This window comes from Panthera onca, chromosome B3 (genome assembly GCF_046562875.1).
Source record: "Panthera onca isolate mPanOnc1 chromosome B3, mPanOnc1 haplotype 2, whole genome shotgun sequence".
NCBI classification, from domain to species: Eukaryota; Metazoa; Chordata; class Mammalia; order Carnivora; family Felidae; genus Panthera; species Panthera onca.
In genome coordinates this window covers 74,648,030-74,660,315 of record NC_138344.1, presented here as the reverse complement: position 1 = coordinate 74,660,315, position 12,286 = coordinate 74,648,030, and the positions used below count along the sequence as shown (strand labels likewise).

The 12,286-nt window shown below is 46.1% G+C and overlaps 1 protein-coding gene across 1 annotated transcript; it reads left to right on the top strand.

Moving 5' to 3' along the window:
* Positions 1 to 1,180: 1,180 nt before the first annotated feature.
* Positions 1,181 to 4,201, top strand: LOC132668433 (cathepsin G). The gene is made up of 5 exons (XM_060617403.3): positions 1,181 to 1,330; positions 2,100 to 2,247; positions 2,688 to 2,823; positions 2,990 to 3,244; positions 3,644 to 4,201. Exons 1-5 carry the CDS (start codon positions 1,276 to 1,278, stop codon positions 3,815 to 3,817), a joined length of 768 nt encoding a protein of 255 aa, XP_060473386.1. The 5' UTR covers positions 1,181 to 1,275; the 3' UTR covers positions 3,818 to 4,201.
* Positions 4,202 to 12,286: the final 8,085 nt, after the last annotated feature.

The following is a 12,286-nucleotide window of genomic DNA, read 5'->3' as shown; positions in this document are numbered from 1 at the left end:
TGCCTTCTTCTCAACGTGGACTGCATGTTCTTTATGTATTGTAGGTGGTGCTTTATGTGTTACAGGGAGAACAGCAAGCATGCGTTCCCTTGTTAGAATCCCCTGGGGGCAAAGAACGGGGATTAAGTTAATTGGACTCATATCATGGATGAAAAGGATCTTCGCTGTTTTTCAGCCAGGGTCTGACAGCTCTCAACAAAACTAAGCCTCTAGGTCTTTTCTGTGTGCAGGGAGCATTCTGGGATAAAAAGGTCCTCACCTTAAGTAGGAAGCAGGAAAACAGAAATTCTCAACTGTGTGATAATTTTCACGGAGAGTTTGTTGGGGCTCAAGTGCCCTGAGAAAGTAATTATCAGTGGCAGAGCCTTGTTCTGCCCTTTTCCTTCCCTGGCAGTGCACTCTACCCACTCAGGAGAGGGAGCTATTTGATCTGCCTCCACAACCTCTAGAAAGAAGTGGGAGCAGCAAAGGTGCCAGCAGGGGGTCCAGGGACCAAAGGGTAAAGATAGGCAGGCTTCCTCTTCACTCTTTGGCCTCCTCTTCTGACTTATTCCTAGTGTCCTCACCACATACCACCACCACCCCACACCTGTCTTTCATTCACCCATGGCCCCACCTTACTAAATATGACTTAAAGAAGAAATCTAGAGGGTGCCCGGATGGCTCAGTTGGCTGAGCATCCAACTCTTGATTTTGGCTCAGGTCATGATCCCGGGGTCATGGGATCTAGCCCCACATCAGGCTCCACACACAGCCCCTCTCTCTGCCCCTCTCTCCCACTCTCATGCACTCTCTTTCTCCCTAAAAAAAAGTAAAATAAATAAATAAGCAATCTAGGAAATGTGCATTCATTTAAAGAACTCAAGTGCCAAAGGACTGAGGCTCTCATCCTGGAAAGGCAGGAAACAGAGGAGATAGGCAGCTACCAGTTTTCCTGCCTTGTTGGGATATTACTGAATTTGGTGGGTTTAGGGTTCTGGGACACAGGGCCCCAAGCCCCCTTCCCTGTCACCCCAGGTGCCCATTTCTGCTGCCAGCACTGACTCAGCAGCTGTGCAGGACAGCGTTGGCTTGGACTATTCTCTTCCCCCCACATCACCGGCAGTTGGTGGGCAAGCTTCCTGGGCAGCCACAGGTGACGAAACCTGTCACACCAGCAGGAGTACGGGACTGCTCTTGAGCCCCCACCCCCAGACTTCCTTCCTCTCTTGGGGGGTACAAGTCTGGCAAGTGAGAGAGGCAGCGGCATCTGACTGGGGCAGTCTTCCCAAGAAGATGCAGCTGCTCCTGTTCCTGATGGCCTTTCTCCTACCCCCCGGGGCTGGGGCAGGTAAGTGACCACCCCCAACCTCAGGCCCGACCCCTCTCACAGACCCTGGAGCCAGACTGCCTAGACGCTTCCTAACTCTGTACCGTTGGGCAAGTTATTTGAATTCACAGTTCCTCAGATTCCTCATCTATAAACTAGGAAGAATACCAGTGTGTACCTCCTAGAGTTCAATGAGAGTTAAGTTAGTTGGTGTACATGAAACCTTTGGACTTGCTGCCAGCACAAAGGACATGTGATATACATGTGCTCTCTAGATTCATTCTGCAGTCCGTGTGTCCGAGCCTAGGAAATAAGGATGCAGCAATAACAATACCATCAGCTCATGTCTAGAATCTGAAAAACCAGTCCCCTGCTGCTCATGCGCTGACCTTGAGGAGGCCTCAGAGGGACCTGGGAAGCTCCCTGAGGAAGAAAGTACCAGGGAACTTCGGAAGAGGCCACCCCAGAGGGCTCCAGATTTGCCACCCAGCAGCAGACCACCTCTCCTCATGGTGGGAGCCTGAATCTGACCCTGCCTGGAACCAGAGCTATCCTCCGGGGAGCTGGGAGGGAGCTCAGGTCTGGGATGGGGAGCCAGCAGTGGTTCCTGCCAAACCCGGGAGTCCTCCCCCAACGTGTGGTGCCCTGCAAACCCAATTCTCACCCGCAACTCCTCCACTCCCTCATGTCTCCCGCCTCCTCACCTGCCAGCCTTTGTGGAGCAACCACCCTGATGCCCACACCACAGGGTCAGCAAGCACAGAGATAAGTGCGCAATGCTTCCTTCCAGGGGAGATCATCGGAGGCCAAGAGGCCAGGCCTCATTCCCGCCCCTACATGGCTTTTCTTATAATCCAGACTCCAGTGGGGTACAGCACCTGCGGGGGTTTCCTGGTGAGAGAAGACTTTGTGCTGACGGCAGCTCACTGCTGGGGAAGGTGAGCAGCTCGTGTGCCAGTACCGCAGGCCCAGGAGAGCCCCTGACCAGCCATGTGAAAGCAAGCTTCCAGCAACGAAGGGGAAAAAGAGACGAGTGGGATTTGGGGGTGGAGAACGGGCCAGGGTGAATGAAGAGAAAAGGAGGACATGATCAAAAAGAGCAGGAGGAGGCAATGAAAGCACACAGTAGGGCTCAAAATAGGAGTTCAAGCTATTTCTCAACTTATTCCAGGGGAAGCAAGGCTCAGTCACTGCGTCCCCCACCACCCTCAGCTCAGGGCTGAGGAGAAGCACAGAGGACTCGGCCCCTGAAACCCTCCTGTCCCCTCAGTTCCCTTGGCTGCAGTCTTGCCGCCCTGGGCTGTCCACCTGGCCTGCAGAGCCTGCGGGCTGAGCTCCTGAGGCTCACGCCTACCCCTAGGCCACCTCTCCTTTGCAGTCCTATCACTGTCATCCTGGGGGCCCACAACATCAGGAGGGAGGAAAGAACCCAGCAGCGCAGGTCTGTGCTCAGAGCCATCCGCCACCCTGATTACAATCAACAGAGCAACGTGAATGACATCATGTTACTGCAGGTACGGCCCGCCCGACCCTCCAGTTCTCCTGCTGAGCCAGTCCACTCCCAGTGCAGGGGTCCTGGCCATCCTGGGAGGCCAAGGAGGAGGCAGGGGCAGAGCCGCAGGGCAGGGACGGTGGGCTGCACACACCGCCCCTGAGTGCCCCCTCCCCTTCTCCTGCCAGCTGGAAAACAGAATCCAACAGAGTGAAGCTGTGAGGACAGTGTCTCTGCCTCAGGCACAGGCCAGACTGAGACCTGGGGCCGTGTGCACCGTGGCAGGCTGGGGCCTGGTGAGCCTGAGCAGGAGTACAAACAGACTCCATGAGGTGCAGCTAACTGTGCAGAGGGATAGCAGGTGCCGCGATCGCTTCAATTTCTACACCGACCAAACACAAATTTGTGTGGGGAACCCAAGTTCGAGGAAGTCCGCCTTCCTGGTAAGGCCATGGGCATCTGCCAATACTGCCTGACAGGCTGGGCAGTCGAAACAGGCTATTCCCCGCGGCGTCAGTCTGGAGGGGTCAGAGCAGAGGGAGGTAGGGTCTTTTCCCATCAATCTGGTCTCTAGGGTAACGGGAGGAGCACTGGGCACACAACATATACGTGTGCAGTGTTTTCCTGGAGAAGGCAAAGGCACCTTGACTTGGGTTGAGCTAGAGACAGTAACTCTAGCCAGGCCTGAAGCCCAACCATGGAAAGACCGGAAGGTTGACTTCCATACTTCCACCGCCCTTCCATCCTCCCCCCACTCGCCCCTGCTTTCTCTGAGAGCCAGGCCTTAGGGCAGCAGGAGCCCAGAGGCCTGGTTTAAGGTCTTTTCCTCTCCTTGTCCACAGGGGGACTCCGGAGGCCCCCTGATATGTAACAATGTGGCCGAGGGGATTGTCTCCTATGGAGACAGGAGGGGGATTCCTCCCGCAGTCTTCACCAGGGTGTCCAGCTTCGTGAACTGGATAAACAGAACAATGGAACGCTTCAAGCAGCAGAACCAGACCTGGACGCCGCTGTGACTGATTCTGCTCTGGGGCGGCTCCAGAGGGGGTGGCCAGAGCCTTAATAAATGTCCATGTCTAGAGTGGAATTAACTAACTTTTCATGGGTTCATTAAACATCATTCGGTACACAACAAGCACATGCCAGGACAGAGTCTGGGCTCCTCCAGGAAAATGGGGTTCTTCCCCAGGACAAATTAACCCCTCCCACACCACTCTGGAGATCAGGATGAGCTACTTCCTTCCTCCTGGCCATCCATTCCCTCATTTCTCCTCCCCCCACCACCTGGGAGAAGGGTGGAAAGACATATCTCTTCTCAGGACAAAGCTCTCTACTCTTCACCCTACCAGAGATTCCCCTACTAGGTATTAAAGTAGACTCTAAAACTGTATGCCAGTGCTATGTGTAGGGCAGGGAGACCAAAGGGACAGAGTTGAAATTCAATACAAAGCTTGATTTAATATATGATAAAGGTGGCATCTCAAATCACCGAGAAACAATGAATTTTCAATAGATGGTATTGGAACAACGAGATAGTCATTTGGGGGGAAAAAGATAAAATTGGACCTACTCCTTGCACTGTAAGCCACAATAAACCTCAAATGAATCAGATATCTAAAAGCAAAAAAATGAAACCATACAAGTACTTGAAGGAAGAAAAAAATAAAGATTTGCTTGCTTAAAAATAGTGACCAAACACTCACGTTCACAGCACCGTTATTCACGATGGCCAAGAAAGGGAAGCAATCCAAGGGCCTATGGACAGCCAACATTCTTCTCTTAAACCCTTAGGCTACAACCAAACCCCACTGAATTACAGACCACTGTTCTCATCTTTTTTTTTTTTTTTTTAATATCTTTCTTTTCTTGGGGCGCCTGGGTGGCTCAGTCGGTTGAGCGTCCGACTTCAGCTCAGGTCACGATCTCACGGACCGTGAGTTCGAGCCCCGCGTCGGGCTCTGGGCTGATGGCTCAGAGCCTGGAGCCTGCTTCCAGTTCTGTGTCTCCCTCTCTCTCTGCCCCTCCCCCGTTCATGCTCTGTCTCTCTCTGTCTCAAAAATAAATAAACGTTAAAAAAAAAATTTTTTTTTTTAAATATCTTTCTTTTCTTAATGTTTATTTCGAGAGAGAGAGAGTGCGCTCATGCATGCATGCAAGTCGGGGAGGGCCAGAGAGAGAGGGAGAAAGAGAATCCTAAGCAAGCTATGCACTGTCAGCACAGAGCCCCACTCGGGGCTCCATCCCATGAACCAAATCGTGAGATCATGACCTGAGCCAAAATCAAGAGTCACTTAAGTGACTGAGCCACCTAGGCACTCTCATTTTCTTATGTTGATACTCCAACGTTACACAAAACTCCACACAAAATGTTGACTAAAATAAGGACATGTACCCTAAAAATTAGCCCATAGCTGTGTATACCAATATTATATTCAAATAAAAGATTACTAAAAATTGCATAATTTAAACCATACTTTAAACACCTTCTTAAGATAACTGTACAGAATCAGCTGGAAGGTTTTGGGTTTTTTTTACATCCATCAAAATGCTAATTACTCCTTGCAGTGTGACATTTACCATCTGACTTTTTGCAGTTTCCATCATCTTAAATGGAATAGTCACTGAACTCATATTTTATCAAGTCTAACTGGCTATATACAAAAATACTTTGAAGTAAATTTAATCATTATCGTATGACTATTTTTTATCAGAAAGTCATTTGCCTATAATATTCAGTGTAAGCCATTCATCAACCAAATTGTAATCAACATCACATCTTTGACAATACACAGGCACTCTCTATATTTGTTATCATCTATCCATAGGAATTATCTATTATTTGCATGTTCTGGGGGATAACAGTCTCATTATTAAGTGTTTGCATTGGCAAACAGAAAGAGTACTTGCTGGTGGGGAAAAGGGAAGGGAGAGCGACGAATGAGTCCATTTAGCCCTGCCTCTCTGTGACATTTACTCAGAGCCCAAGAGCACCACTCTGGACTCAGTGCCCAGGAAACACCAGGGCCGACCCATCTCACCTCCATGTCTTTCTCTGCCAGTCAGCACTTCCAAGGCATCTCTCTCCCTCCCGCTGCCCTGCTGGGAAGATTGCCACAGACCTCACAGTGTTCACCTCCAGAGGACAATTCTGATCATGAGCATCTCAGAAGCCAAGCCTATCCCCACCCCTCCACAGGTCTGCACTCTTCCCTATTAAGTAAACCGCAGCAGCAAAACTTTGGGAAGAAAGTCTTTTGCACACTGAAAACTAGTGCAAAAGGACTCGGTTTCTCCCACTTTCTTTCTCCAGGTGCAAACTCTGTATTACATGCCCTCCTGACTTGACTGAAAAGCCATAAAACAACCATGACAAGCTCGTACGCGAAAACCCAACTGGGAACTTCTCCCAAACCAATAGCTATAGCAGACTTCCTATCTACAGAGACTTGGTGCCTCCACTCACCACCCCCACCTTCCCCCCAACCCCCAAGGCAGAGCATCAGAGTCAGGAGAAACTAGACACTGGCAGTTCATCATAGCTATAGCAGAGCTACAGAGGTGAGGGGTGGTGACCTTGATAATGGTGTCTGAGGAAAAGCGGGGAAAGGTGGGTGCTCCAAGAGTAAGTTGGACAGGTACGGAAAGTTAGACATTGGATAGGGATATTGAGGACTGGGGTTCTTCAAGGAGCGTGGCGTCTGTCACCTGCACAGGAGACTACAGGACAGCCCTGACCTTGAGTCAACAGCGACAGAAGAAATGGGACCGGAATGCAAAGGACCTGGGAACCCAGCCTTGACAGAAAGTGAAGTTTGCCTCCAGACTGTTGCTCCAAAAAAACAGGTGTGCTGAGAGGTAGGGGACACTGAAGACGTGGGCACTAGGGTCACCCCATCTCTGCCAACCCAAACCACGCCATTTGCATTTGCACTTCTGCCATCCCAGGACAATGTGTTCTGCACCCTTCACTGTCAACATGGTCTTAGGAGAAACATGTTGCCCCCTGCAAAAAGGCACAGAAAGTCAAAATTCACCCCAGTATATTTCTCCCAGTACTAGGGAGACTAATTTTTAGAGTGCTACCTGGGGAGTTAGCCAAAATAGACAACAAAAAGTAAAACATAATAATATAATATGTAATAAATAATTATACACATCTAAGTTATTTAAGATTGAGTGTTTCCATAGGTGTTTCAAAAATTTATTTCATTCTTATTTAATTATCTCTTATGTGATATTTTTAAACTAATCAACAATAGATTATTGACTATGGCCACTAGTAACTAACTGTAAGACGAATGAAACATTAATATGTATGGTAAAGTATGCTATTTTGTGTTTCTGTCACTTGAACAGCATTTTTTTTTCATCTTTTCTTAGAGTTACACTTCGTTGTATCTTATTGTGTTGTTTTAATATACAAAAAAAAAAGCATATCATTATGTATATCAATATTCTAAAGGAAAAAATAAATACATGAGGATTAGGTAGACAATGCCTACATATGCTTAAAATAGCAGCGCTGTGTTATCTCTGTCTTATGATAGAGTAGAATCTCACCATTTTTCTTGTTTCCTTTTACAATGATACTAGATGATCTAACTGCCTGCCTCTTGAGAACATCCTTCCTTCTTTTGGTAAAAACAGAGTGAATTATATTCAAAAATCATATACTTTGACCTGCAGTTCTGGCTGGTTCCTGGTCTCCTCAAGCTAAACAGCCTCTCAGCAGAAACTCTTGAGTGTGCAATACTGAGGATTTTACTTCTCACCAGCAACAGGCAATTTGATTTGCAGGAGTTAGTTCCCAGCTCTCCAAAACTGTGTCTCCACTGGGCCTGCAGGACTGTTCTGGTGGACAAGCCATTAGTCAGAATCCATCCTGTCACATGGTTTTCAAATTGGGGCACCGCCTGAAAGGGGAGGAGAACGAAGGGACCAGCCCTCACCCCACACCACCCCATCAGAACAGCTCATCAATTTTAAATACTTAGCACAGGTCCAAATTTTACTTAAGGAAAATATTCATGGCTTAAGAAAGTCACAATTCTGAAGGACACTGATAGACACTAACCAGCTCCATAAAAAGAGAAGGCCCAGAAAGGAAAGCGACCAGCACGGCCCTGGGGTGAGTTCTTCTCAGGCACAACACTGGACCCTGGTCTCCCAACTCCCAGCCAGTTCTGCCAATGAAAAGATGTTGTTCCTCACACTTTCTCCTCTCCCAGGCCCTTGGCCACATGGCCGTGGGCCTGCCACTCTCATGTCTGTATTTTGAGGCCAAGTGGACCCATCCTGTCTCTCCCTTCTCCGAAATGAAACCTGCCTCCCTGTGGCTTCCCACAATCCGTACAGCTCTGTCAAGTGACGGTGTTTGACTAACCTGAGTATCTTCTGGAATCCCTGTATTAGTGTGACTTATCAAGCTACTTAACCCTCTGTGAGAGTTAGGGGCCAAGAATGAAAACAAGAAGTTACCTTATATGTTCCACCTTCCAAGTGATGACCTATCCAACAGATACAAAAGCAGCATCAACATTATGTCCAATCTGAGATAAGATTTCAGAGGTCTTCTCTTATCTGTATGAAGTTATAAATGAACAAAGAAGTCATTGGAAGTATCAGGTTGATTGTATTCTATCCAAAAGCTGACAGCCCTCTGGGAATGCAAGCTGGTGCAACCACTCTGGAAAACAGTATGGAGGTTCCTCAAAAAACTAAAAATAGAACTACCCTATGACCCAGCAATTACACTACTAAGTATTTATCCAAGGAACAGGTGTGCTGTTTCAAAGGGACACATGCACCCCAATGTTTATTGCAGCACTATCAACAATAGCCAAAGTATGGAAACAGCCCAAATGTCCATCGATGGAGGAATGACTAAAGAAGATGCGGTATATATATACAATGGAGTATTACTTGGCAATCAAAAAGAATGAAATCTTGCCATTTACAACTACGTGGATGGAACTGGAGGGTATTATGCTAAGTGAAATTAGTCAGGGAAAGACAAATATCATATGACTTCACTCCTATGAGGACTTTAAGAGACAAAGTAGATGAACATAAGGTAAGGGAAACAAAAGTAATACAAAAACAGGGAGGGGGACAAAGCATAAGAGACTCATAAATATGGAGAACAAACAGAGGGTTACTGGAGGGGTTGTGGGAGGGGGGGTGGGCTAAATGGGTAAGGGGCATTAAGGAATCTACTCCCGAAATCATTGTTGCACTATATGCTAACTAACTTGGATGTAAATTTAAAAAAATAAAATTAAAAAAAAAAAAAGCTGATAGATCTCAAGCCCCTGTGTACAGAGAACTGCAGAGCAATGATACTATCATTGTTGATAACACTATCAACAGCCTAGAAATGTGGTTCCTGCAACAACCTCACCACAGAAAAGATCTTTCTGTGTGAGGGGAAGGGCGATATGGTGAAAGCTCATAGCCTGAGAATCAGAACCAGGAGAAAATTGGTGGTCACTGAGCCAGCCCCTTTTTCTACTTCACCTCAAGGACTGAAAAGCCTGGAAAAAGAAAACCTCTTAACAGACCCATTCAGCCTTTCAAGAAGTTACTGCTACTCCTGTTTTTCTTGGCTGATCTCCTACCCTCCAGGAGGTAAGGGACCATTCTGTTAAAAAGAAAACCACAGGCCCCAAATGGCTTCACTTAGATCCAGTCCCCAAACCAGGGCTTGATACCTAATCTAATTGCAGTTTCAACCTCCCTCAGAAATGTTGTCTAAACCTGTCAGTCAGGAATTTTTCCATTGAGTCTGCCTTGTGGGCCCTCTCCAGGCCCCTAAGGAAGATGAGGTAATCTGTTTTTTCCCTAAGGAAAAGCCACCTTGCCTGAAACAAATCGTTTCCTTCTGCTTTCTTGCCCCATCCTCCTTCTATAAAAACCCTCCATTTTGTGCATCTCTTCGGAGCGACCCTCTGTTTTCTAGATGCGATGCTGCCTGACTCATAAATCATTTAATAAAGCCAATTAGATCCTTAAAATTTCCTCAGCTGAATGTTTGTTATGTAACAATCCCTAGACTCAGAGGCCTGGCTTATGCCAGCAGTGACACTTCCCCAGCATCCCAGTGAGGTTATTACTATGATTCTTTCTTGCCTCACTCCCATAAATTTTCTGAGCCCCAGGTCTGTCATTGGATATACAACATACAGAAATTACAGAACAGAAAACTGCTTCCAAAGAGACATAGTGGGTCCTCTCCCCTAGATGGGTCATATCCTGTCACCCAAAAAGTGACATTACTAGCATGCCACAGGATCCTGGCAGCAGAGGAAAGCTGAAAATGAGGGCTGGAACTTCTCATTCCCCAAAGCTGAAAGTGGTTATCTATCCCAGGAGCTATTGTCAGAAAGTCCCCAAATTACACACACACCCCAATGTTTATAGCAGTACTATTGACAATAGTCAAAGTATGGAAATAACCCAAATGTCCATCAACTGATGAATAGATAAAGAAGATGTGGTATATATATACAATGGAATATTGGTGATCAAAAAGAATGGAATCTTGCCATTTGCCACTACGTGGATGGAATTAGAGAGTATGATACTAAGCAAAATAAGTCAGTTGGAGAAAGACAAATATCATATGATTTCAGTCCTTTGTGGAATTTAAGAATAAAATAGATGAACATAGGGGAAGGGAAAGAAAAATAAGATAAAAACAGAGAGGGAGACAAATCATAAGAGACTCTTAAATACAGAGAGCAAACTGAGAGTTGCTGGGGGGGTGTTGGGTACGGGGATGGCTAAAATGGGCAATGGGCATGAAGGAGGGCACTTATTGGGATGAGCGCTAGGTGTTATATGTAAGTGATGAATCACTAAATTCGATTCCTGAAATCATTATTACACTCTATGTTAACTAATTTGGATTTAAATTTTATAAATAAATAAATAAATAGCAACACAAAAAGAAAAAGAAAAGTAAGTCCCCAAATTAAAAACAAGTAACCTGAAAAAGCATCATAAAATCTTAGAAAACACAAAACTGTTTTTGATAATATGAAAGTGATCAAATTAGACATGATTTCAATATGAGGCCACAAAACCCCAGGTCTAAAGGCACTTATCTGGCAACATCCAATCCAACTTGACACAATCAGCTAGCGCCTAAAGTTAAGAATGTAAGGAGCTTGGAAGTTGACAGACCATCCAAACAACAAGTAAAAAGCTGACAGACTAAACAATCAGCAAACCCTTCTTGGGGTCATAAGAGGTGGGGGGGAGAGGGCAAACCACTACCCCTATGATTTGGAAAAACTGACAGGCAAATACAGGGAGCCACAGCTCAATGGAGTCGAGATTCCCGGAGCAAGAACCACTGTGGGAACCAGTGCTGGTGCAGAAAAACCTGAGCTGTAATTGACAGACTGCTGGAGGCTCAGTGTGGACAAGCCTGAGAGTTAAAAAACTGTAGGACGACCTGGCCACAGAGGGACCCCACACTTTGGTGAGATTTACCTCCTAGTGCTCAATCAGATTTTCACAGTAAATACTGGAGGAAAATCCCCTCGTGCTCCTGGCAGGGAAAGAAGGAAAATGAGCCATTCTGAAAGAAAACAGAAGACTCTGTTCTTCTTAAAAAGCCTTGCCCTCAGGAGAAACCAGTTTCTCCTAAGCCTAACCTGCTGGGGTACTGTCAGACCTAACTGACCCGGGAGAAAGGAAATACCCAACTCCAGCCCCCCTAGCTATCCTGTCTCCCCCAGGGAGACATGTGAAATTCACAGTCCAGAGGCACAGTCTCACTAAAAGACTGAGACGGAATCACAGGACTACAGAATGCTTCCCCTCTCCCCACATCTTACTGCCACATAATTAAAGGCCTGTTTATAGCAGTTCCTTTTACCATCATGTCTAGTTATCAAGAGAAAAATGACAAGGCACACCAAAAAGCAAAAAATAAAATTTTAAGAGAGAGAGCAAGCATCAAAGCCATATATGGCAGGGATATTGGAATTATCAGAGCAAGAATTTAAACAACTATGGTTAATATGCCAAGAGCTCTATGGAGAAGAAGGCAGGGCACAAGAACAGATGGGCAATGTAAGCAGAGAGGTGAAAATGCCAAGAAAGAACCAAAAAGAAAGGCTAGAGATCAAAAACGCTTTTCAGAAATGAAGAATGTCTTTGATGAGCTTATTTGTAAATTGAATGAGTTTTATTCGTAGATTGAAACTGGGGAAAGAATCTTAGTGCTTAAGCGTATCTCAACAGAAACATCCAGAACTGAAAAACAAAGAGAACAAAGACTGAAAAAAAAACAAACAAACAGAACATCCAAGGACTGTGAGACAACTACAAGATATGTAACATGCATAATGAGAATGCCAGAAAAAGAAAAAAGAGAAAGGAATAGAAGACATATTTGAAATAATAATGACTGAGAATTTCCCACAAATTTCATGTCACCAAACCAAAGGTCCAGGAAGCTCAGAGAACACGGAGCA

Excerpts from the sequence above, each read along its gene's own strand:
- LOC132668433 (XM_060617403.3), top strand. The coding sequence starts at position 1,276 with ATGCAGCTGCTCCTGTTCCTGATGGCCTTTCTCCTACCCCCCGGGGCT. Across the intron at positions 2,248-2,687 it reads GCAGCTCACTGCTGGGGAAG|TCCTATCACTGTCATCCTGG; the intron begins GTGAGCAGCTCG and ends TCTCCTTTGCAG. Across the intron at positions 2,824-2,989 it reads ATGACATCATGTTACTGCAG|CTGGAAAACAGAATCCAACA; the intron begins GTACGGCCCGCC and ends TTCTCCTGCCAG.